At 35.6% G+C, this 22,681-nt stretch overlaps 3 protein-coding genes across 3 annotated transcripts; 1 reads left to right on the top strand and 2 right to left on the bottom strand.

Moving 5' to 3' along the window:
* Positions 1-16,352: 16,352 nt before the first annotated feature.
* On the bottom strand, positions 16,353-19,157 carry LOC134659626 (3-hydroxyacyl-CoA dehydrogenase type-2-like). The gene is made up of 6 exons (XM_063515339.1): positions 19,033-19,157; positions 18,787-18,951; positions 18,494-18,658; positions 17,959-18,091; positions 17,246-17,350; positions 16,353-16,575 (listed from the first exon to the last, which is right to left on the bottom strand). Exons 1-6 carry the CDS (start codon positions 19,039-19,041, stop codon positions 16,382-16,384), a joined length of 771 nt encoding a protein of 256 aa, XP_063371409.1. The 5' UTR covers positions 19,042-19,157; the 3' UTR covers positions 16,353-16,381.
* A 203-nt stretch (positions 19,158-19,360) lies between these two features.
* LOC134652718 (uncharacterized) lies at positions 19,361-21,076 on the top strand. Its single transcript, XM_063507883.1, has 2 exons — positions 19,361-19,617; positions 19,949-21,076. Exons 1-2 carry the CDS (start codon positions 19,516-19,518, stop codon positions 21,068-21,070), a joined length of 1,224 nt encoding a protein of 407 aa, XP_063363953.1. The 5' UTR covers positions 19,361-19,515; the 3' UTR covers positions 21,071-21,076.
* Positions 21,077-21,746: 670 nt separating this feature from the next.
* Positions 21,747-22,503, bottom strand: LOC134659723 (mitochondrial import inner membrane translocase subunit TIM16). The gene has a single exon (XM_063515453.1). The coding sequence runs from the start codon at positions 22,358-22,360 to the stop codon at positions 21,977-21,979; it is 384 nt and encodes a 127-aa protein (XP_063371523.1). The 5' UTR covers positions 22,361-22,503; the 3' UTR covers positions 21,747-21,976.
* Between the last annotated feature and the right edge of the window lie 178 nt (positions 22,504-22,681).

Genomic DNA, 22,681 nt, shown 5'->3' with positions numbered 1-22,681 from the left:
ATTTCTCTTTCTCTCCCCTGGAGGCGGAAATTGAAGTAAAGTTGACAGATGGATACGATTAGCGGACTGAAGTCCAGATAAAATATTTATAATTAGGTAGGTACCTACCACTAAACAAAACTACACTCCAAAACCAATAGTTTTTTTCGCCCTTATTTCAATATTAGACGTGATTTAAACGACACAGAGTAGTAGGTGTATAACGGACAATACAGTACTACTTTTGTATTTTTACGTCCTTGACTGTACCTATCCAAATCATGTCCATGGCAAATATCATCCAATTCTGTCCTCCAGTCAAATCAAAAATATACACATAGAAATCCATACTTCTTCCTAACAAACTTTCGAATTTAGGTCTAATATTATTTAATAAATAACACTTAAATTAAAAACTTATAATTAAAAAATTTGGCCTAAGTTGTAGTCGCTTGGTAGGGTGCCCAGAATGCCATCTTTATCAAAGTAGGCTTAACCCTCAAAATCGTGTGAAAAACGCGAAGCGTAGCGAGCGTGAATTTATTTGATAGAAAATAATTGAGAGAGGCTATGTCAGGGACACAGCCGCAATGGTTTACTTACGTGAAATTTTGGTGTGGATATCTAATACGAAAACCGAAGGCCGAGCTCCATGTAGGGCCGAAGGCCCAAAGCGTACAGGCTGTCAGTGCTTAAACACAGAACTAAATGCGAAGGCCGAAGGCCGAGCTTCGCGTAAGGTCGAAGGCCCGAAGCGTCCAGGATGTCAGTGGTTAATCACAGAACAATGGTATCAGTGTCTAAATGCGAAAGCCGAAGGCCGAGCTCCGCGTAGGTCCGAAGGCCCGAAGCGTCCAGGATGTCAGTGCCTAAGTCGTAGTAGTAGTCGCTCGGTAGGATGCCCAGAATCCCACCTTTATCAAATTAGGCTTAACCTTTAAAATCGTATTAAAAACGCGAGCGTAGCGAGCGCGAAATTTTTTTGATAGAAAAAAATTTAGAGAGGCTATGTCAGTGACACAGCCGCAATGGTTTACGTGAAATTTTGGTGTGGATATCTAATGCGAAAGCCGAAGGCCGAGCTCCATGTAGGGCCGAAGGCCTGAAGCGTCCAGGCTGTGTGCACAATAATATAAATTGCAAGTCCCAAATTGTTTGACATTTACAAAGACATAATATTTAAAAACTTTCGCATTTTGAACATATATTAACTCACATTTATAGACGGGCCTATCTCGAAATTTATTTTATTACCTTTATTTACCGACGTTTCGACACATGTTTCACTGGTCGTGGTCGCGGCTAACTGATGTCCCAACAAAATGTCAAAACAGAGATTTGTGCAACTACCCGACGAAAAGTGTATGAAAAAGTTTGGGGTAGACATCATATTTTCAAACCACCCACTTCACATATGTTAATTTTTGTCAATAGACCCCCGATAGACCCGTCTACAAATGTGATTTAATATGTATTTGCAAAGACGTTTGACATTGACTAAGAAAAATGTTGTTTTCTTTTACAAAGTACATAAGTACACAAAAAAAAAAGTTCGCACCACTTTCTTAAGTTAGCGCCATAAGATTCAGGTGCAAACATAACTTAATTGAGTGTAGTGGCCACCCCCCCCCCCCTTTTAGGGGTTGAATTTTTCTAGGCTAAAATATGGCCAGGGATTTTCTTGACAGATTAGTAAAGTTTTCATCAAAATCCGTTCAGCCGTTTTCACGTGATGCGCGGACAAATAAACAGATAAACAGACAAACAGACAAAAATTCTAAAAAACGTGTTCTGTTATCGATTCTAAGTATCCCCAACCAACTTTTTTTCGAATATCTTTCATGTACAGACTTTCGACCCTCTTCAGCTTTATTATATGTATAGATGCCTAATAGTAACTATTATGTAACTATGACTAGGAACGAAATTTGTTACTGCTATACAGCTTTAATATAACTTCAAGCTGCTTAACGACTACAAAAGAGGATTTATGTAGATAGTGAAAAATTACAAAACGCTGATATGCAGCGTTAAGTGCACGCGTACCTATCAACAGTACCTACAGCTTGAGCTGCAAATAACTCATATAATCATCCTTTTTTTCAGCGTTTGTGCTACTTTAGGCATTGCATTACTGTTCCAACCACGTCCCCTACGTAATGAGTGAAGACCACACGGCGGTGGCATTCCAAGCACCACTAAACGGCCGCAGTTTTTCGTACATAATGATGCGTGTAATGACACTGGCGGTTAATGATGACAGATATTATCACATGTAGCAATTAAAGATCAAGAAGACATTACCGCCGTTTTTAAACCGAATTCAACATAAGGTCCGATTAGCCCATACTGGAATGGAGCCTACCTTCTTAAGGCGAGAAATACCGTAAACTGGAGAAACTTATATAATCGATTTTTAAGAAATAGGGAGTAGATATTTGAACATAATCTTAAGAATTAGAAACGGAAATAGATATCATACACTCAAGAAAAACTCCTTCTTCTTTAATGTATGCAATCAGATATATCGGAGCGGCCAAGGTGTTCACAATATCTGAACACGCACTCTAACGCCCTGACAATAGAGGCGTGTTCAGATATTTGTTAGCGCCTTAGCCGCTCCGATATATCTGATGACGACTGTATAATGCTCCAATCATTTACCTATTATGAGAGATGAGGAGAACTAAGTCTAGATTTGATACTGCTTTGACATTATATACCTACTGTTAGTGCGTCTTGCTTGATTTACCTTTTAGACCTAGGTATTAGGTAGGTAAGTGCCGGCGACATGCACTGGGAGTAATGTCAGATTAGTATCAAGTCCCATATAATTATAATGTCAATGCCGCAATTCTTACATATGCAAATTACAGAAAATATATGATAGTGCCGCCACTACACACACATGCTTGCTAGATATTTTCTTGACAAATCGTAGAGAAAAGATCGATCCTATTAAAAATATGAAAAATGCCTTCGTTAGTGCAGAATGGCAGAGGTCTAAGGCTAACATCAGCAGTAACATCACTACACGGCATCATACAACTACTCTACTATATTAGAAACGGCAGCCACACAAAGACGGAACATCAAGGAATATGACTGAGAAAGTCGAAATTGGTAGGTAATAGGGCATTTCGTTTCTTTTTGCCTGGAGAACCAGGAAGGTTGCGTTGTTTAACAATACCACGATAGTTGATAACTATAGCCCGGTTTTTCGTGGGCAAAAATGTGTAGTGTACCAGTGCTAGTGATTGATTAAATATCGACAATTACTCAACCATAAAAAACAAATGTTATTCATCCTTGAAGCAAGTAAACAAAATTATTGCACCTGTAAATCTGATAACTGGCAATAATTAAAATTGCATCAAATAATAATACATACATCATTATTCTATCGATATCGACTTTCCTACAGTAAGTTTCACTTGTCCTCGCACTTTTAATAGTAGTTTATGCAACAGTGATATAATAAGGGTTCTTAAAATTCAAGGGTCGAAGTTACAAAACGAGACGTAGTCGAGTTTTGTAAAAAAAGACCCGAGAATTTTAAGAACCAATTATGAGCTGTTGCATACATTACTTTTTCTATGACAGCTGCAGCAAAAAAAAAAAAAAAAACTTATTATTAAAAAAAAAAGAGTTATTATTAAAAAAAAAGAGTTATTATTTAAAAAAAAAGAGTTATTATTTAAAAAAATAAGAGTTATTATTGTAAATGAAAACATACCTCTTTCAATCAAGATGATCGGAACTTGTATCTTTAAAAAAAATAAAGCAGTTGTATTATACTCATAAGATGACTGCTAGCAGTCATCTTATGAGCCTATAGACAAAGCATTCAAATGACATTGCTTTAGATATCACTGTCAGTCATTTAATTGACACATTTAAGTGCTGGAGTAGAAAAAACATATTTATAACATTATCAATAACAATCTGAACGACTGACGCTGATAATAAAGGATTAAGAATACGTTACAGACCTAAGTAGCAGTTACCTACACTATGAGAAATCCGTGTTAAATATTTAGCGCCTACTTTTTCAGTCTACATATATGATATATGTAATGTAATAATAATTGCTTTTGAACGAGGTTTGATCATACACCAAATGAAAGATAAAAGTACTTTATTGCCATTGTTTCAATTTACATTGCCTCATGGTTGTAATACTTGTAATGATCATAACATTCATAACAAGTCATAAAACAAACATAAAACTGTGAAACTTGTGAATCACTTAGCACCATAAGTAAAATTAAAGAAAACCATTTGTATTGCACAGTGGGTTTGAAGAAGCATGCAGATTGCAAAGTCAAGCCTATAGCTATAGCGGTCAGTTGTTGAATAAATCATTGTCCGCGCTAGTCAATCTCTAGCAATACGGGTATCTTCACTTTTTAATTAAATCCCCACTATTTGAATAATTGCAAGCATTTATCCAGTCTGTAATGAATAAATTTCACTCGCAGATTACTTGACTACTAGACTTGGAGGATATAATCAAACGGAGACGCCATGTCTGTAATTTTCTGTACAAAACAGTCTGCCGATTTTTGCGGGGGAGGGGAACGTCAAATGTATGCGTAACGTAAAAATAGCCATGTCAGATAAACGTCAGTCCATACATTGTGTATGACCGTTGGCCGCCTATTTTCGACAGAGGGGAAAGCCTGTTAATGGCTACTCCGTTTAGTTGTATCCTCCAAGCTACTAGACAAAGAAACTACACACACATCACGTCCGCGTGAATGAAAGTGCGCGACGTGCGTGTATATCAGTTATATGCCTGTTAATAATGTACAAAATTACAAATATCAACCATACCATACCTATATACCTAAAATGGTTTACAATTATCTCACATATTAACATCAATAAATTTGTCTGATAATTAGCTTAAGATTATATATGTAATAACTAGTTACTATCTATAAGTGCTTGTTGCTAGGCCTACATGAATAAGTGTAAGGCCTGAGTGAACGCTCGAGTTGGGCGTGCAGCGGGGCGGGGCGTGCGGCGTGCATGTTAAACAAATGCAAACGTATAGGAGCGGCCTTAGTGCACGCTGCTCAAATGACTTGTGAGCCCGACGCCACGCTGCACGCCCCGCCGAACGCTCCGCTTCGAGCGTCCACTCAGGCCTTACACTAAAGTATATTTTGAGTTAGAGTTTGCATACCTAAGAGCCACAATCAGTTTAGTACTAGATCAGCCCATGTGTAAACAGATATATTTTTTGTTGATTGGTATTTGTAATTTTGTAAAAGTTAGGTGAGTTTTCTACGATGAGTAGGTAGGTAACTACCTACTACCAGTTACATTTTCAACGCGGAGTCTCTCGGAGTATGTCTATGATTTCACTACACCCGAGGCCCGCAAACTTGTTCCTAGCTCATGCATGACAGTTTTATAAAATGTTAATGGATTTGATTATCTAAATTACACCTTATATATTATACATATGTTTTTTTATTCATACCCATTGATTAGAATGTCGATACATGACATGACATGGAGCCAGTGCCTGAAGCACTATTTGACGTTGTTTTGACAACTTGTGACATTGCCTCATTTACGAACATGGTCGCTATGTCACGTTTCAGAGAGCACCTGCTAGAAATATATGGCCTTGTTATTGTTATTGCAATATTGAAACACAAACTCGTCCTTTAAGCTAACAATGTATTCTAAAGAAAAAGTTAATTATATAATTAGCTTGCTTCTAGTCTACACGATTTCCCAATAAAACAAGGCTCGCTAGCTCCATTGAATAAGAAAACAGATAGGTATACTATTAGTTAACTTGGGTATAAAATGACCATAAAATTAAGTGGCCAGAAAAATAAAATTTTCAGCTAGCTTTCTTAAGTATATATATATAATTGCTTTTCTGAAAATATTGCTTCGTCATATAACTTAACGACTTACCGAAACGACCAAACTAAACCGAGTTTTCTCATCGATTAAGGATTTTCTTTCATGATCTATAAAATATTCGACTATTAGGTAGTGCATTAAGTAGCTTTATTTCCATATGTTTTTCTAATATGGATAAACTTAAAAATAAAACGCATACGAAAACAATACAAAGTACATATAAACAAACAATATCTGGGAGTCTTTGCTCGAAAAACATATAAAAACTCAAAAATGCGCGTTTTCCCAGAGATAAAACCTAGCTAGATCGATTTTTCGCCCCCGAAAACCCTCATATTTCATCGAAATCGTTAGAGCCGTTCCCGGGATCCCCGTAATACATATAAATAAATAATTATACAAGGATTGCTCGTTTAAAGTTTTAAGATACTAGCGACCCGCCCGGCTTCGCACGGGTTACTAACAAATTATACATAAACCTTCCTCTTGAATCACTCTATCTATTAAAAAGAACCGCATCAAAATCCGTTGCGTAGTTTTAAAGATCTAAGCATACATACAGACAGACAGACAGGGAAGCGACTTTGTTTTATACTATGTAGTGAAGATACAAGAATTGCTCGTTAAAAGTTAATATAATAAGATATTATATTATAAAAAAAACCTAACCTCAAGTGCCACCAGCAGAAGGGCAGGACTCAAGCTGCCGGTGGAATCGATGGACTACCTATTTATTGGGTTGAGTTCATGTTGAGTTTAGTTCATAATATCGGTTTCTTTATTCCACTTTACACATTATTCTTTTATTTTATTAGACGCCCAATCTCCGATATCTCAATAAACCACGACTATTGAAAGAGCAGGACGAGACAGCTATAATGAATCTTAATGCGTTCACATTAAGTCTAAAATTGCAACAATTTGTATGATAATTTAATACTATTCTGTTTTTGACGGGTGACATGAATTTCCCGCGACTCCCCGCGGCGCCTGCGACTGTCATTCCGACATCGAATAAAGCTATAAATCGCAATGTAGACATGATAATCAGTACTTTAAATTCACACCAACTTCAAAATGTTATAAGTTCTTATTCAGATAATCTGAATTCAGAAAGTCTGTGGCATCGTAGCTTTCCAACGAATGGGCCGATTTCGATGAGGTATTTTGACAGCGAGTTTTCTTGCAGTGCAGCATGTAGCGTAAGGGGTTTAAAAAAAATAGTTGTTAAAGTCTAGTCTAGTAAATATTTTAAACAGACCACCTACTCGCATTCGAAAATAAATCCAAACTGTACCTACATGTAAGTCAAAATACTGTATCAATACGCTTTACGGGGCCGATGACAGATGGCGCTGATTGCTTTTGTGCTTGAACCTTCTGGTTCGTGTTTGGGTTTTACATGGCAAAGTTTAATTGAAATCGTGAAAGGTGTCGACCTAGACTTAGACTAAAGTTCTATCTAAGCTGTGTAATGTTTATTCCCATTAGATGTGAGTGATTCCATGCCTAATGCTCTAAGACGCCATTATTTGAATTTGTGTAGGTATTTTTATTCCGTCTTTAACCAGTTCCAATTTTGATTTTGTAAAGTCAAAATACTGTACGAGATATTATGCTGCGAATATAAATATGTCTGATAAACAAGCATGCAAGACAAACGCATGGAAATAAATACGGTATCGTTTATGGTATCAATACGCTTTACGAGGCCGGTAACAGATGGCGCTGATTGCTTTTGTACTATAGAATCCTCATGTTTGTGGTAGATTTAATACGCAAAGTTTATTTGAAATAGTGAAAGGTGTCGATCTAGACTAAAATATACCTAAGATGTGTGCCAGACCTATTCAGATTACTTGTGAGCGAATAGAGCTCTCAAGAGAATCGGAACCGATAAAGATAGTCTATCTCCATTTTTAACGCTCTAATATCACAAGAGTGACAGAGATGGTGATAAGTGAAATTCGATTAAGTATCATAATTCGTGGCTGGCTCCCAAGTGTAACGTACCTAATACCAAGCGACCCTATGATCTCGGCAACTTCCTTGGATTAAGTAAGTAATGTTAGTAATGTATGCGGTATGCGACTAAGACTTATTACTAAATCATCGCAATGTAGCTCCCGGAAACATTCATGCAAAGGTTAATATTTGCATAATATATTTAAATACAAACTACCAATATATTAATACGGCATATTGCTAGTACTAATATTTACAGTCATTTTAGAAAGGCCAAGATGGGGATTAGGGGCCTCGACCCCGAGTATATTTTTATGCCATTTAGGATTGAGACCCTTGGCCTGTGGGTAACTAAGGCACTTCTGATTTTCGGACATCAGCTTACTAAAAGACGACGTCTTACTTCACTGGTGATCGAAGAGTTAGCAGATTTTTCGCGCAACGTATTAGTTAGTAGGTAGATACCGTCTGTGAGTATGAGGTATGTATGGCAACTGTTTTATACTTATGTTTGGATTAAGTAAGTATCTAACAGTGACGGCGCGTCCATAAAAGCCGACTCCCACCGGCTTGCCTGTTTTTAGATGTTTGAGCAGAGTTGTAAAGGAAATATGTAAGCCAAATTAGCCCGGCTTGCCTATGGATATGTTTGACGCGCCGCCACTGGTAGGTACCTAACATACTAATCTCACTATACAGACAAAGTTTGTAACCATGAAGGTAGATCATATATTTTTCCCGTAGAGAGCTGTAAACTAGTTTGAAAGAGCCTTTTGCGGTAAAGTTCAGCTCTCCCAGTGAGTCCGTTCCCAGTATTTAATCAATGCCCATATACATTATAAAGAGCGTCTCACTTTTTACACGGCTCTACACAGAGACAATTAACAGTACCTTGACTTGTTTCAAAATATCTCGCTTCTCTCTCTCTCTTTTATAGCTGCTGCAAAATGAAATGGCGTTTCCTGTTTCCAAAAGTTGCCTAATACATTTATTTTCTGAACTAGCTAAAACGGTAGATAGGTCTAGAGCCGACAATACACTATTTATGTATGTACTTGAAACAAGAGAGTTTCAGAGGTCATATGCTTCGCATCAATCGCATAGGACTCCCACAATCTCATTTTCAAAGTCTGTACTTATCTAAACTAGTAGGTAGGTACCTACCTAACTACCTATCCAACTGAAGTTTCAGTTTCGGCTTAAAAATCATGTTTTTGGCCGAATGTTCATTTTCGGCCGCACCGAAACTAATAATATTTTTAGTAGTGTCCGGCCCAAGTTTCGGTTTAGAATTCGGCAGATTCTGGCATGTTTCGTCCGAAGGTTCGATTCCAGCCGAAACTAGAGCTAACCCGAACCTTCGATTTCGGCAATAAATCCGATTTTGGTCGTACACACACACACACCCAACTGAAAACACAAATGAAAACTGGCCACTTACAGTGCAGCGCTGGGTCATTAATATAGACTCAAAGTACTGATTAATTATCATCTCTGGGATTACAAAATAGGAAAAACACATGTCCCCATCTCTGCGACGACCGGGAACTACAAATTACAGCAAATAACTACCTAATTGACGACCTAGCTGAAAACCAGATAGACTTAAGTATAGATTTATCGAAGCAGATTACTTGAGTTACGGCGGTTTTGTAATAGTTCTTATGTGCATAGCAGTAAGGTCACGGGGTAGTGATACTTACATTGTAGCTAAAGATAATCGGTTTGCCGACTCCAAATTGCAGTAGCTAGCGAGAGAATAAGTAAAAAATTCTTAGCGAAGTAAGATAAATCAACGAATGGGAACGTTTACGTGTACTTGTGGTACTTATTTATATTCTAGTTTTTGAGTAAGAAATGTAGGTAATAAAACATACTTATAATGCGACGTTCCTAGTGAAGGTCTTAACCCTTAAATGCATTATGATGTAGATCTACATCATATATTTTGATGGCCCGTGGCTCAATATGCATATATTATAATTATTATTTTTTTATTACTATGTTTTTTTTTCTTTATTTTTTCCACAATCTATACATTACCCATCTATTTCAATTTATTAGGAAATTATACAAAACCTCATGCATTTAAGGGTTAAGTCTCAAAAGTGATTTGAAATTTGACCCGTTTTTATATTTTTAGGTAATCAATTTCAGAGCTCATTGTATCCCCTCTGGTATTGTCTAAAAATAGCTGAAATATTATGCACGCACCTAAGTAAAAGTACATTATATTATATGTATTAAGGGCGGTAAACAAGAATTTACGAACGAGTGTGAATTGGTTTGTATTATTTTTACGTACATCATTATCATTTACTTACTTACGGGAGGAAACTAGCTGTGACTTAATGCATTATTTCATTGAGATCATTTAAGATTAAACTGCCTACTTAGCACGAAGTTAAATGAGACGACTTTTATGATTGGTTAGCATATGCGAACCAGATAACGATAATATGTGGGGATTGCTGGCTGTGTTCATAAATCAGAGGTTTAAATAGGCACTATAAGGTTTTACTTACACTTTGGGTAGAACGTAGAACGCATAGAGTTCAGTTGTTTCTCGTTTAATATGGTGTTAATAGTTACACGAAACTAGTCGTCGCTATACAATCCAAGTTACGCTCTAAAGTAGGTACGTACTTACAAATAATTAGTTGGGGACAATCTTACACATATCGACCTAGCCCCAAACTTAGCAAGGCTTGTACTATGGGAACTAATAAATACTTAGGTACCTACATACTTAGATATACAGGCTGGCCCATTTAGATCGCTCAGTATGGGAAAATCTGAAACTATAAGACATACGACGATCTCTTCTTAGGAACCATGTCATCGATTTTAGTAACAAGAAAAACTGCATTCATACTTTTAAATTTTTTTTTTATATAAAATGTATTGAAAAAAATGGTGGCCATTTCGAAAACATATAAAATAAATTAAAGGATATGAAAACAATGCATTTTATTCATTTCAGACATCATGTTTCATAGTAACATTTACTGCTTAAGACCTACACAATCGATATCTAAATAGAAATAATTTTAGATATTTTTTTTTTTCAAAACGTCCGGGTTCGATTCCCGAGCTGATACACATTTTTTTTTAATGTATGAATGCAGTTTTTCTTGTTACTAAAATCGATGACATGGTTCCTAAGAAGAGATCGTCGTATGTCTTATAGTTTCAGATTTTCCCATACTGACCGATCTAAATGGGCCACCCTGTATAGAAAACATCCATAACTCAGGAACAAATATTCGTGATTAACACGCAAATTAATGCCCTTACCGTGATTCGAACCCGGGACAGTCGGGAGGTCGTTTAAAACATAATATAATTATTTAATATATGTAATTATACATACCTGTAAATAGAAATAGTGGAGTCAATATAAAGTTAAAGTTACATTAATTGCACAGTCAAATGTTTCTACACGGGTGAATTATATATCATATTGAATACCCGGCTGCGAATTAACAACTTGATATCTGTTCCCGTTTTTGAGAAATAACATTTTTTTTATTTTATATTTTATACTACCTAAACAGTAATTTCACACTAGAGATTTTTTGAAGAATGGGCTATGAAGCTTACACGACTACACGGTCAGAATTTCTCCCGGCAATAATATTAATTATAGATTTAATGAAAAAAACAATAACTTTGTAAGTTTTTCATGACCGAGAATATCCCACACTGAGAGAAAAGTTTACTATTGTGGTTAATAGTGTTTGTTTCGATCATGTTTAATTTATCTGCCTGAGGAACTGCTATATTCGCAGAATAGCAGCATGATATTGGAAACAAACAGCAAATAATGTTCTACACAATTAATGGACACTTCTAGTTTTCTGACAGTAAGTGTACAAGTTATTGAAGAATAACATACTTATTTTTCTCGCAATTATTAAATCAATTTCCAGCATAAAAAGTCAATGAAGTATGCTGTATTTCCAGGCTTCCACAGAGGCCAAGTCAAACTTTGTTTAAGATGTCAAAAAGATATCATTTTGTTATCATTCGCCCAACCGTCTCGCTCGCACCAATACATATTTCATCTAGTACGAGTGAAATGCACGCGCGAATGATATAAAATGACATCTTTTATAACAAAGTTCGAATTAGCATCAAGGTATATTAGGAAAATATACCTTATGACTTATGGCATTGCGTTAAGGTTTAATAATTCAATGCATAAAGTGTCTGTGTTTATGTGAAAAATGATAGGTGTCAATTTTTATATCTATTCACAAAACGTTTAGAATACAGGATGCACAGTCAGATATAAATAGACCCTTGAAGTCTTACAACTATCTATGATACTGGATCTCAAGCTTATTTGGTTAGTAAGTACCGTCCACCAAGTTATACTTCGAATAGCCACCCGGACAAATTCCAAAGCTAATTTCGAATTTTAAAATTTGACAATTCACGAGAAGAGTAACGTAACGTCAAAGGATATGTTTGTCCCTTTTCAACGATCCTGTCATCCGATGCTTGAGTAGAGTGAAACTAAAAGAAGCAAATGTCAGCAATTCGTAACGCTTAGTTTTTGTTAGCGTTAGCGCATCGCGACATGAGAACTAGTATGAGCCTGGCCCTCGATTACGTATAATTGCAAGGAAACTTGGGATCAAGTTATCTTAGTCAATTTAGAGCAGTTGGAATTCAACCCATTGTGAAATTTTTGAACGTTTTCAAATAATTTGTTGGATTAAGTAGTAAAAGTGTTACAGTGTGTTATATATTTGTGATCTACTTACAAGGCCCTTTCATTTGGTACCCCACATGGTATGTTTAAAAGAAAAATGGTAAAAACTTTGCGTCATAGCAACTACCCTCACCACTTTCGCGCTTGTCATCTCATATATTTGTGTTCAGGATATTATACTGAATGCACTGATACCAAATATACTCATATCCGAGACGACATGAGCGTAATTTTTTCTAGAAGACTTTTCGAGAAAAGGCCAGGCTACAATATCTTTACAGGTTGATTGATACTGAGTGTATTAACACCATGTTCACCCATATCCAAGACGATATGAACGAAAAGTAACCTAAAGCCACCCTACCAACATTTTCGTAACAATGAGAGATTATTTCTTGGAAATAATGTTGTAATATAAACTCCTTGTAGAGCACCTACCTGCGAAGAGATCGTGCTGTCAAAGTTGTTAATGATTTAATATAATATTGTTAATTAACTAAAGTTTTATTAATGCATCATTTCATTTTATACACCGCGGGATTTAATAACCCGAAAGATTTAAATCACGTATTTTTGACGACAGTACGAGTAAATAATGTTATATCAACATGGGTCCAATTATATATTTTAATTAAACTACTATTTCAGTACAAATTAAATCATATTAATTTACCGCTTCTTTGTGAACAAACCTTTATTCAGAGAGTGAGCGAGTTTAATTAATCTCAAGTAGAGAAACAGAGAGCGAGCATGACATTTCATGAATCACTCCGATATCATACGATGCACGGCGAATGCAGTGACATGTGTTCCATGACAAGAAGTGTCAAGTTATGTCTAGGATCATGTTTACGTTGAAATTATTTCAATTGATTGGCACCTCAAAATACCACAAATTGTATCAAAACTTTATTAATTACTACAACAGTAGGTACAGTGCAGTTATTATTGTTGAAACTTTGCGATAAAATCTTTTCCTTTGAGTGAGGTAACCAAAGCCATTAACCATGATTATATCCGAAAGAAATCATGCCTCTTATTGTTTTAACTCATACTACAGCTGGAAAGGGATGATTACTTGAATGACCTTTTGTTAAAATATCGATCATGCTTATCAGTACGTATTTTAAATTCTCGATGTGTTGATTTATACTGAGTAAAGTAAAATAAACAACTATGTTAAACAATTACGCTTTTTTATTAATTTAATGAATTAGGTTTTCGAAGTGTGTACCACCGTTTTCAGCACAAAGATTTAATTTTAAACGGATTTCATTATTTAGGTTTACAAAAGTGTTCTTTATTTCTTCGGAAGCCGTTCGAATTTTTATTAATAATTCTTCTCCAGAGTTCACTGGTGTTGAGTATTCCTTCCTTATCTTTCAGAGTTCCCCATAGAAAAAAACCAATGGCGTTAAGTCGGGTGACCGGGCGGGCCAGGTTAGGACGTTGCTTCCACGGCCAATCCACCTCTCAGGGTATTGTTCGTCTAGCCAATTTACGAACTTCTAGGCTGAAGTGGGTCCGTCGTGCCGGAAGCACATAGTTCTTCGGGTTTCCAAATCCGTACACAAAGTGAATATCCGCTAAATGAATTTTATTTATTACAGTCAATCAAATTTAAAGATGTTATCTTGCGCATATCTTGTGTGACATATGAAATATGTCATTTTATTGACATCAATTTCGTCATTTTCGTCAAACTATCAGCCAGTTATCGTAAAGGTAAATAGTTTGTACTCTCGTGATTGAGAACAGAACAAAATTTCGGTAGTGAAACCTTTTTGTAGGATATCAAACTTAATTAAAAGTGAAACTGGCTAATAACCATGTAGTTAGTGCGTCTGCGTGTAAAATTAGTTGGTGGCTACGTCACGCATAAGGGTGTGTTAGAATTGAGATTTTTTTACTTGTGATTTGTTTTAAATAATTAATATCTCTTAAATTAAGGGTTTTTGGACTATGTGTTATATAACTTTATATACTCTAATTAGGCTCTAAAATCGTTGGTTTAAATCTTTCGGGTTATTAAATCCCGCGGTGTATATAACCCTATTACCCTTTGAATGACCTTTTTCACGTTTTCTACAGCAATGCAGTCGACTGCAGCAATTTTGAAGCGCGACATTGCTACCGACTGCATTACTATGGTAAATGTCAAAATCGAAGTTCCTGTCTGGATTTTGGCGTCCATTAAAAATAAATAATCAAAGGAGGTCATCGATCAAATGGGCCGGAGGACAAGCCATCGTTAACTGGTAGAGAATGCCTTATGGCATTAAGTCCGCCTCTTGTACTATAAGGTTTTTCTTTTGTGCAATAAAGATTAACCACTTTATTCATAAACTTTACGGGCCTGATTTAGTTCAATTATGTTTATCCCTTACTTACAAATACATAAGTTAAAGTGACAGATAAGGACAAACGATTATTACTATTATTAGCTAATTGAGGTTTGTAGCGCGTTTATGAATAACGGGGGTTAAAGAAATAAAATAAATACAGATGATGACAGTAATTATATACGCATTTTATTACGGAAAAAGATTTAATATTGGGTGTAAATGAAACGGGAATTGGAAATATAAAATAAAATGATATTATATTATTCATTTCCGTAAGTCAAACCATCATCTTTATTAGCATTGACATAACGCTCAACTTCGCACAAACCGTATGGTTTTTCACTAAGGAGTGATATATTCTCTTTACGCTAAACTTTATGGTGGGTAGACAAGTCTGTATACTTGTTTGGAACTAACTGCCACAGTCTGTCATAGCCATGTCATAGCCTCATAGCTGACATATGTGACGTAGGAGATACCGCAATGCATGCATGCATTGCGCGTTTTATAGGAGCTTGGCCTGAGGTGTGTTAAGTAAGCGCGCAACGCATACCGATGAAACTGGGTAAGATAGTCATGGGAGAATTAACGGTCGACCGGATCGCGAACTCTCGGCTGTTGAAGCGGAACAATCGTCTGCCGCGAACATTGAAGTGAGACGGAGATATGGAAGTCGATAAAACGTTATCTACAGTGAATCAGTACCCGCCATTTAGGGTAATTTAAATAGCTTGGATGATTTAATAATGGTTTTATTCCATACAATATTACATATACGTGGGAGATTTTTTGTTGTTACACTAACATGAGAAAGAGATTTGAGAAAGTGAAAAACAAACCCACTGTCCATTTTCTCGAAGCAACGAAAACATTTTCAAAACAAAAATGGTTAATAGTAATTAAATGGATTAATTTACGTGAGAGATTTTTTTGTAGGATATAGTAAATATACAGAGCTTAATTAACATGTAATTGTTATGTACACATAGTTGTTATTTTTATATAAAAAAATATTTTTAATAAAGAAAATTATTGGGAGCTGGTTTTGGTGTCAAGCTGGGAGAAAATATAAATACATAATGAGTATATGTTTGAGAACTGCATATTAAAAAATCTCGAGTGTCGGATTCATGTTTTGATATATTTTTTCTATTTTAATAATAGTTTGGATTTATTAAAACCATGTGACATATTTTGTGGAGATTTTTTTTTAAATATAGTATTTGCAACATAGGTTATCACATCTCAAAAAATCTCTAGTGTGAGAATTCATGTAGAGCTCTCATACATTATGAACTGTGCTGACCCGCCTAAAAGTGGAGTGAGACAGGACTAGGGGAGCCATAGGACCAACACTGGATGGCACGCTCAGAATAATGAAGTTTTAGGTTACGAGTATGTACCTATATCCTAAAACGTAAAACACGAAGATAATATCTACAGTATTTATTTCTACAAACTTAACATTAACTTTGGCCTAATATTACAGGGGGAACCACCTCTGCGCTCCGTCTAATCGTATGACCTCGCCGTTCAACATAGGGTTTTCCACTATACTTGATACGAGATGGGCGAATTCTTCCGGCTTGCCCAATCTTGAGGGGAATGGAGTCATACGTTTGAGGAACTCTACCATTTTCTCTGGTAAGTATGAGACTAGGGGCGTGTCGAAAATACCTGTAGACGAAAGAGTACCAATTTTAACATTATTACAAACCAGGGTTCGAAAGGATAATTATCAGTGATAGTTATCTTCATAATTATCGCAATAATTATCGTGATTTTTATGCCTGCTAATTATCGATTTGATAATAACCTATTACGCCCCGATTAAATTTTACCATTTAATTACACAAACGGGTCTACCGCGATATAATTTCATTGTTTTTACCTTTAATTCCGACGTTTCAGCTGAGTTGCACCAGCTGTGGTCACGGAAAGACTCTGACTCTGACTGAGACTCTTTGTGTAATTAAATATGTGTACAAAACGCGAGAGTTTAAAGTGTTATAAATTTTACTATCAAAGAATTCAAAGTATATAAATGTAGCACCATCACCACCACGAGTACCTGGGATAATTATCCGATATTTATCGGATAATTATCGCGATAATTATCAAAGACTATAATTATCTGGATAATTTCGAACCCTGTTACAAACGGTAAGACGCACGGCATGGCATGTACTCGTGTCGAAGGCCAAGACTCATTTTGTGTTGCTGCATCAATAAGTAGTAGTCGGATACATTAAGGACAGGCATACCGCCTGCACCCGCTTGATACTGATAAATTTCTAATATAGACAGGCATACTCATATAACAATAAACTCATGTTGTACAACTCACCAGCAGCGATGGTGACCACCCTGATCCCTCTGGGCGCCAGATCCCTGGCTATGGGTAACGTCATGCCCACGATGGCAGCTGTGGATGCGGCGATGGCGGCCTGCCCTTTTAAATTAAAAACATATCACTATTATCACTTCTGCATATAGGTCTTAAGTTCATTTAAATAACCAGCAGCTTGGATAGTTGGATTACAGACGAGGAAAGAACAAACTAAGCAGGTGTGGTCTGTGCTTACCACACATACTTTTAGGTGCACTTTTTAAATGCTATGCCGCGTGTAGAACTACTGAGTTGCATCCTACGCCATTTTACACACTTTTTACAAATATTTGTAGATATAACACTGATTTAAACTTTCACGATTTTTACACATTATTAAATTGTCAACTTAAGCCAGTCTTCTCCGAGACCACGGGGACAAGGCCGTCCTCGAAACGTCGGAGGTAAATCTTAAAACTTAGATACGCGATTAAGTCCCGTTGTACAATTTAATAATGTGTAGATATTACAAGAGGTCGTAACATAGGGCGCAGCTGATATGTTATGTGGCTGCTATACTAAATTTGGACAGGAGCACCTATGTATGTTGTGTTATGTAGGTATAGTTGTCATATGTAGGTATAAGCGTCTTATAGTTGAGGTGATATGTGCTTCAAAGTATAAATCATTCGCCAATAAATTGAGAGTATTAATTACTTTTAAAAGCTTACCTATGTCACCTTCATATGCTATTGTGGAAGCAGTGTTGACTACCACCCCTCTTTGTCCTTGCTCATTGGGTTTGTTTTGACCCATCAGTCCCACAGCCAGGCGGGTCACATTGAATGTGCCGATGGTATTTATCTGAAATTATAAGCTTTCATTTTATATAGGCCTTAACTAACAAATTATAAAATTTAGAAAGCTATTTAACAAAGAATTTCATATTTCCCAAGTTTTTGTCAAAGAATAAACTCCAAACTTTTTCTTATCACTTGTTGCCATGGTAATGTTCCCCCGGAGGTCACTCTTAATACTCGGGTTTTATGGTATTTAAATAAACAAAACATGATTTTATTGTGGTAGTTATAAACCCTTTCCATAATAGGCCATCTACTAAGCATAATGTGGAAAAATCTTCTAACAAACTATGCCACTATTGACACTATTGTCCCCTGGCTGACAGGACATAATAACAACAAGAAATAGTTGATCAACCCAATTTTGAAAGAAACCCCAATAAACAAACCTCAAAGTGACACTTACATTAACACATTTCTGGAAACCTTCCAGGTCACATGGTCTGTCTTTATTGAAGTTGTATATCTGGTGCGTGGCAACATGTCCGGCACAGTTGACTAGTGTGTCTAGCCGCCCAAACTTGTCCTTGGCCAGCTGGAGCGCTTTCTTCACATCATCCTCGGATGTGATCTGAAGAAGACTTGTCTTATAACTAATGATCGGAGACAGGTAGCTATTTATGTCAGTTTAAAGTGAAAGTTGAAAACGTTACCCGATTTTAATATACGAATTCAAATAAAAATTAATAAAATACTCACACAACCTGGGGAAGCTATAACTTCACTGCCAAATTGTTTAGCCACTTGCTCTGCTCGTGTGGCCTGAAGATCAAGGATAACAACTCTTCCTCCATGGTTTATGAACCTCTCAACTGTGGCTTTACCCAGACCTGAAGCACCACCGGTAACTAAACTAACCATACCCTGAAATATTACAAAGTGAGGTTATGTTTGATATACTATTTGCATAGTTTTAATTAGACCACAACCAAATTATTTATATACCTTAAGCATTTTGTTTAAATATTACTTTCTGTTAAAAGTTTATGATGTATCCAAGTTATCCAAATAGAACACAATTTTTAATTTCCCCTTTCCTTCCTTCGGCAAGTTTACTTTTTTTGCAAATGTCAAAACAAATAAAATATGTTCGAGCCATTGATAACAACGACGCTTTTGGTAATATTCAGGATGGTAATTAGGATTTTTATTGATTCCACATACTAAATATGATTTATAGAATATAGAGATATAGGTATTATAGTTACCGGAAAAATATGAAATAACATTTCTTATTACAGTAGAAAAATGTTGATAAAATAAAAAAAAATCGACCTCGTCGTAGCTCGAACAGCACAAGCCAAATTCAATAATTCTAATTCACCATTTTACTATGGTGTTTGTTTGTGTGATTTTTTCATAGTTTTTATTAAATTAATACTGAATTTTGACTGACAACGACAATAGTGAAGTATACTATAATTGGAAATGGCTAAAGTAGAGCAACCCATGTTTATATTGCCCAAAAAACGCAATGGCAAAAAACAAAATTCGATAACTGGTCATGTAGACCACATAATTGCTGTTCAGGTTCGTAATTTGTAACAACTAGCACATAAATTTACTTATTTGTGATAAGGCAAACTGGATTATTCCCACACGCGAGTCACTAAGCAATTTGAATCATATTAGAGCCATTTTTGGTCCAAGAAGCGTTAGCGTCATCGTCGCTCATCTTAATTTTTAATATTTATACGTTGATGAAAGTTGATGAACTTAAACTTAGACTACAAATTTGTATTGTATCCAATATATATTATATACTTAGACCTATTTACAAATTACTTACTTTTGTTAAAAGATATCCTACTTTAATTTGTCTCTTGATTCTATTACAGTAATTTGTTTTTTTTTTGAACAGGGAGCTGAGACTGATTTGCCAACCAAATACAAGAATGGCCTTTCACCAGTCACAGAACATGTTGTTAATGGAATCATACACTCCACCATGGAGGGACTCAAGTCCAACATGAAAATTAATCTTCCCATAATAACTGATGTCAATGATGAAGACATCAATGACTCAAACTTAGAGGCTGAACCCCAGAAGTCACAGAGTTCACAAAAAAATGGCTACCAGGCCCTCTCGATGATGAATAGCCGAGAAATCATTGACTTGTCTCCAATTTATGAGAACTCTTCAGATGCATGTTCAAGCCATGATGACCTCAGAGAGGCCAATGATGATATACAGAAAAGCTGCAAGTTTCTGAACGAACACAATGAGAGTAACTCTGCTACTCCAAATAGCATGTCTCAAACCCAATCGGAAAATAGCTTTGAAATGGGTCCACTTACTGACAGTCTCAAAAATAGTGCCAAACGAAAAAAGCGAGTCAACATTGTGCAAGAAATAATTGAAACTGAGAATACCGATACAGAGATCACAGCTTTGCGGATTGATTCTGAAGGGTCTACACCAGACTGCTCTTTGACAGACTATTCCAGAGAGTCCTACTTGACCATGACGGGAACAATAAAAAGAGGAAAGAAGAAAGGCCAAAATGTTGATGTCAAACTCAATATTTCTCGAGAAGAACTTGAAATCATTGAAGCAGCTATCGTAGCAGAGGAGTACAATAAGATGGACATATCTAAATGCTCAGTCTACAATGGTCCACACATTTTTATCTTCAGTCTCCTATGCATACCATTTGTGGCTTGTGTGTCTGCACTGTATTCATTTTACATGGGCACAATGACTTGGTACAACATCTTTAGCCATGTTACTGAAGATCTGAATTGGGTTAGGAAAGCAATGTTTGCACCGATAGTGATATTGTCTTATCCATTTTTGATAGTGATTTTTACTGTAGGCCTTGGCTTGTATGCAGGTATTGTGCAGCTGACATTCAGTGGAGCAAATTGGTGGAAGGATGTATGTGATTTTGAGAAAGGTTTTTATGGGTGGCTTTGTAACTCTTTAGGTATGTCAGAGTGTAGCCCTTATGAGGTTGTTATACTTATGGATGTTAAGCCATAAATTAAATGTTCAGACTGAATAATGCAGGAATATATACTGCTTACTTTAGAGGTATGAAAACTAATATATACCTAGAAACTCCACTTGTCTCAGAAGGGTTAGAAAATAGTAAAAAGCTTTTTGTATTGTATTGTATGGATTGAGTGATGTTGTAAGCTATGTGTTACACATTGTTGTGTATTGTAATAGTTTTTAATTACTATTTGAATGCAAATAGAATTGTTCAGAAGCCATATATCTAAATTAATCTTAGGCTTCATAAAATTGAATTTTGACTTTTCTAGTTTCAATTTAATGCAACTTAACTAAAAATTGCTGAAAAGTATATACTGGCATAAATCTCATAGTATGTAAGTTGACTGATGTATTCTAGAGTTATAAGTAATATTTACAATAATTTTATTTATATCAGCAGTAATGAACTGTGTTTAAATGATTGAAATAATTATAATACTTATTTTAGTACAATTATAAGTTATAGGACCTTCTGTTAGGTACTCAATTTATCTTCCATTTTTGGAGACATAAATTTTCTAGTCATATTTTATAATTTATGAATAATTTATATACATTTAATTTTATGAAGTAGATATATTATGCATGAAATTGTGTAGGTAATATTTTTACATATCCATGAGATAAGTTTAAGGTAAATAAAGCAAGTGAAACATTTAAATCATATGCTTAGGAAAATTTATTGATTTCTATAATGCTATAGTTGTTTGCGAGCAGCATTATGTGAGTGAACATAAATTTTGTATATTTAACTTACAACATAATCAGCATTGTAATGAAGACTGATGTATTCTAGTCACTATTGTGGTATCCATTTATATGCAATAAAATATTTTACAAAACAATATTTTTTTCTAATCTACTCTATCCAAGGTAACTACACTAAAAAGATTAAGATGTGTCTTTGGCTTTACTCTGGTCCGGGTCAGGTTGCTTCTGTTTCAACTCTGTATCTATCCTCTCTTTAGCTCTCACAATCTTGGACTGTAAGTAGAAAGAACCCCCTTTCGATTTATCATTGGCGGAAAACAAATGTTCATAGTTCTTTTGCACTTTTTCTGGATCTAGTTTATCTAAGTTTAATATTTGCATAGCTTCTTCTAACGTGAGTCCGGTTGACGCATTGGCTGCAGCTCTCCGGGCACCAGCTTCGCCACCACCAGCTCTCTTCGCTGCTTCTTGAGATGCAGCAATTTCTTGTTTCAAAGCTCTAGCAAAAGCCCGACCAACAACTTGAGCCCCAACAACTATAATTTGAGCTATGTATTTTGCCATATTTATTGCTAGGGTTATTTACTAGCTACTTTGTTTGTTAAAACATGAATAAGGTAGATGAAAAACTAAATTCGGTCCATAATATAAATATGGAAATCCACTAAATATATTATTACGACATAAGATGACTTATTTGAAATGAAAGACAGATGATAGATTGACATAACATTACCATATTTATAGGTTAAGGTTCATTCGTATAATGAGTCACTGGGCCAAACTGGGCTATGCTATAATCTAAATGATCTGTAAAATAAATTAACAAAAATATTTGTTTCAAATCGTTTTTTACTGTTTTTTTTTAGAACAAGTTTTGTAGTA

Source organism: Cydia amplana, chromosome 1 (genome assembly GCF_948474715.1).
Source record: "Cydia amplana chromosome 1, ilCydAmpl1.1, whole genome shotgun sequence".
In the NCBI taxonomy this organism is placed as follows: domain Eukaryota; kingdom Metazoa; phylum Arthropoda; class Insecta; order Lepidoptera; family Tortricidae; genus Cydia; species Cydia amplana.
Note: the sequence above shows the minus strand (reverse complement) of the source record. Positions and strands in the feature narration are given on the sequence as shown.

Excerpts from the sequence above, each read along its gene's own strand:
- LOC134659626 (XM_063515339.1), bottom strand. Across the intron at positions 18,092-18,493 it reads GTTTCCAGAAATGTGTTAAT|ATAAATACCATCGGCACATT; the intron begins GTAAGTGTCACT and ends TTATAATTTCAG. Across the intron at positions 17,351-17,958 it reads AGCATATGAAGGTGACATAG|GGCAGGCCGCCATCGCCGCA; the intron begins GTAAGCTTTTAA and ends TTAATTTAAAAG.
- LOC134652718 (XM_063507883.1), top strand. The coding sequence starts at position 19,516 with ATGGCTAAAGTAGAGCAACCCATGTTTATATTGCCCAAAAAACGCAAT. Across the intron at positions 19,618-19,948 it reads ACCACATAATTGCTGTTCAG|GGAGCTGAGACTGATTTGCC; the intron begins GTTCGTAATTTG and ends TTTTTTGAACAG.
- LOC134659723 (XM_063515453.1), bottom strand. The coding sequence starts at position 22,360 with ATGGCAAAATACATAGCTCAAATTATAGTTGTTGGGGCTCAAGTTGTT.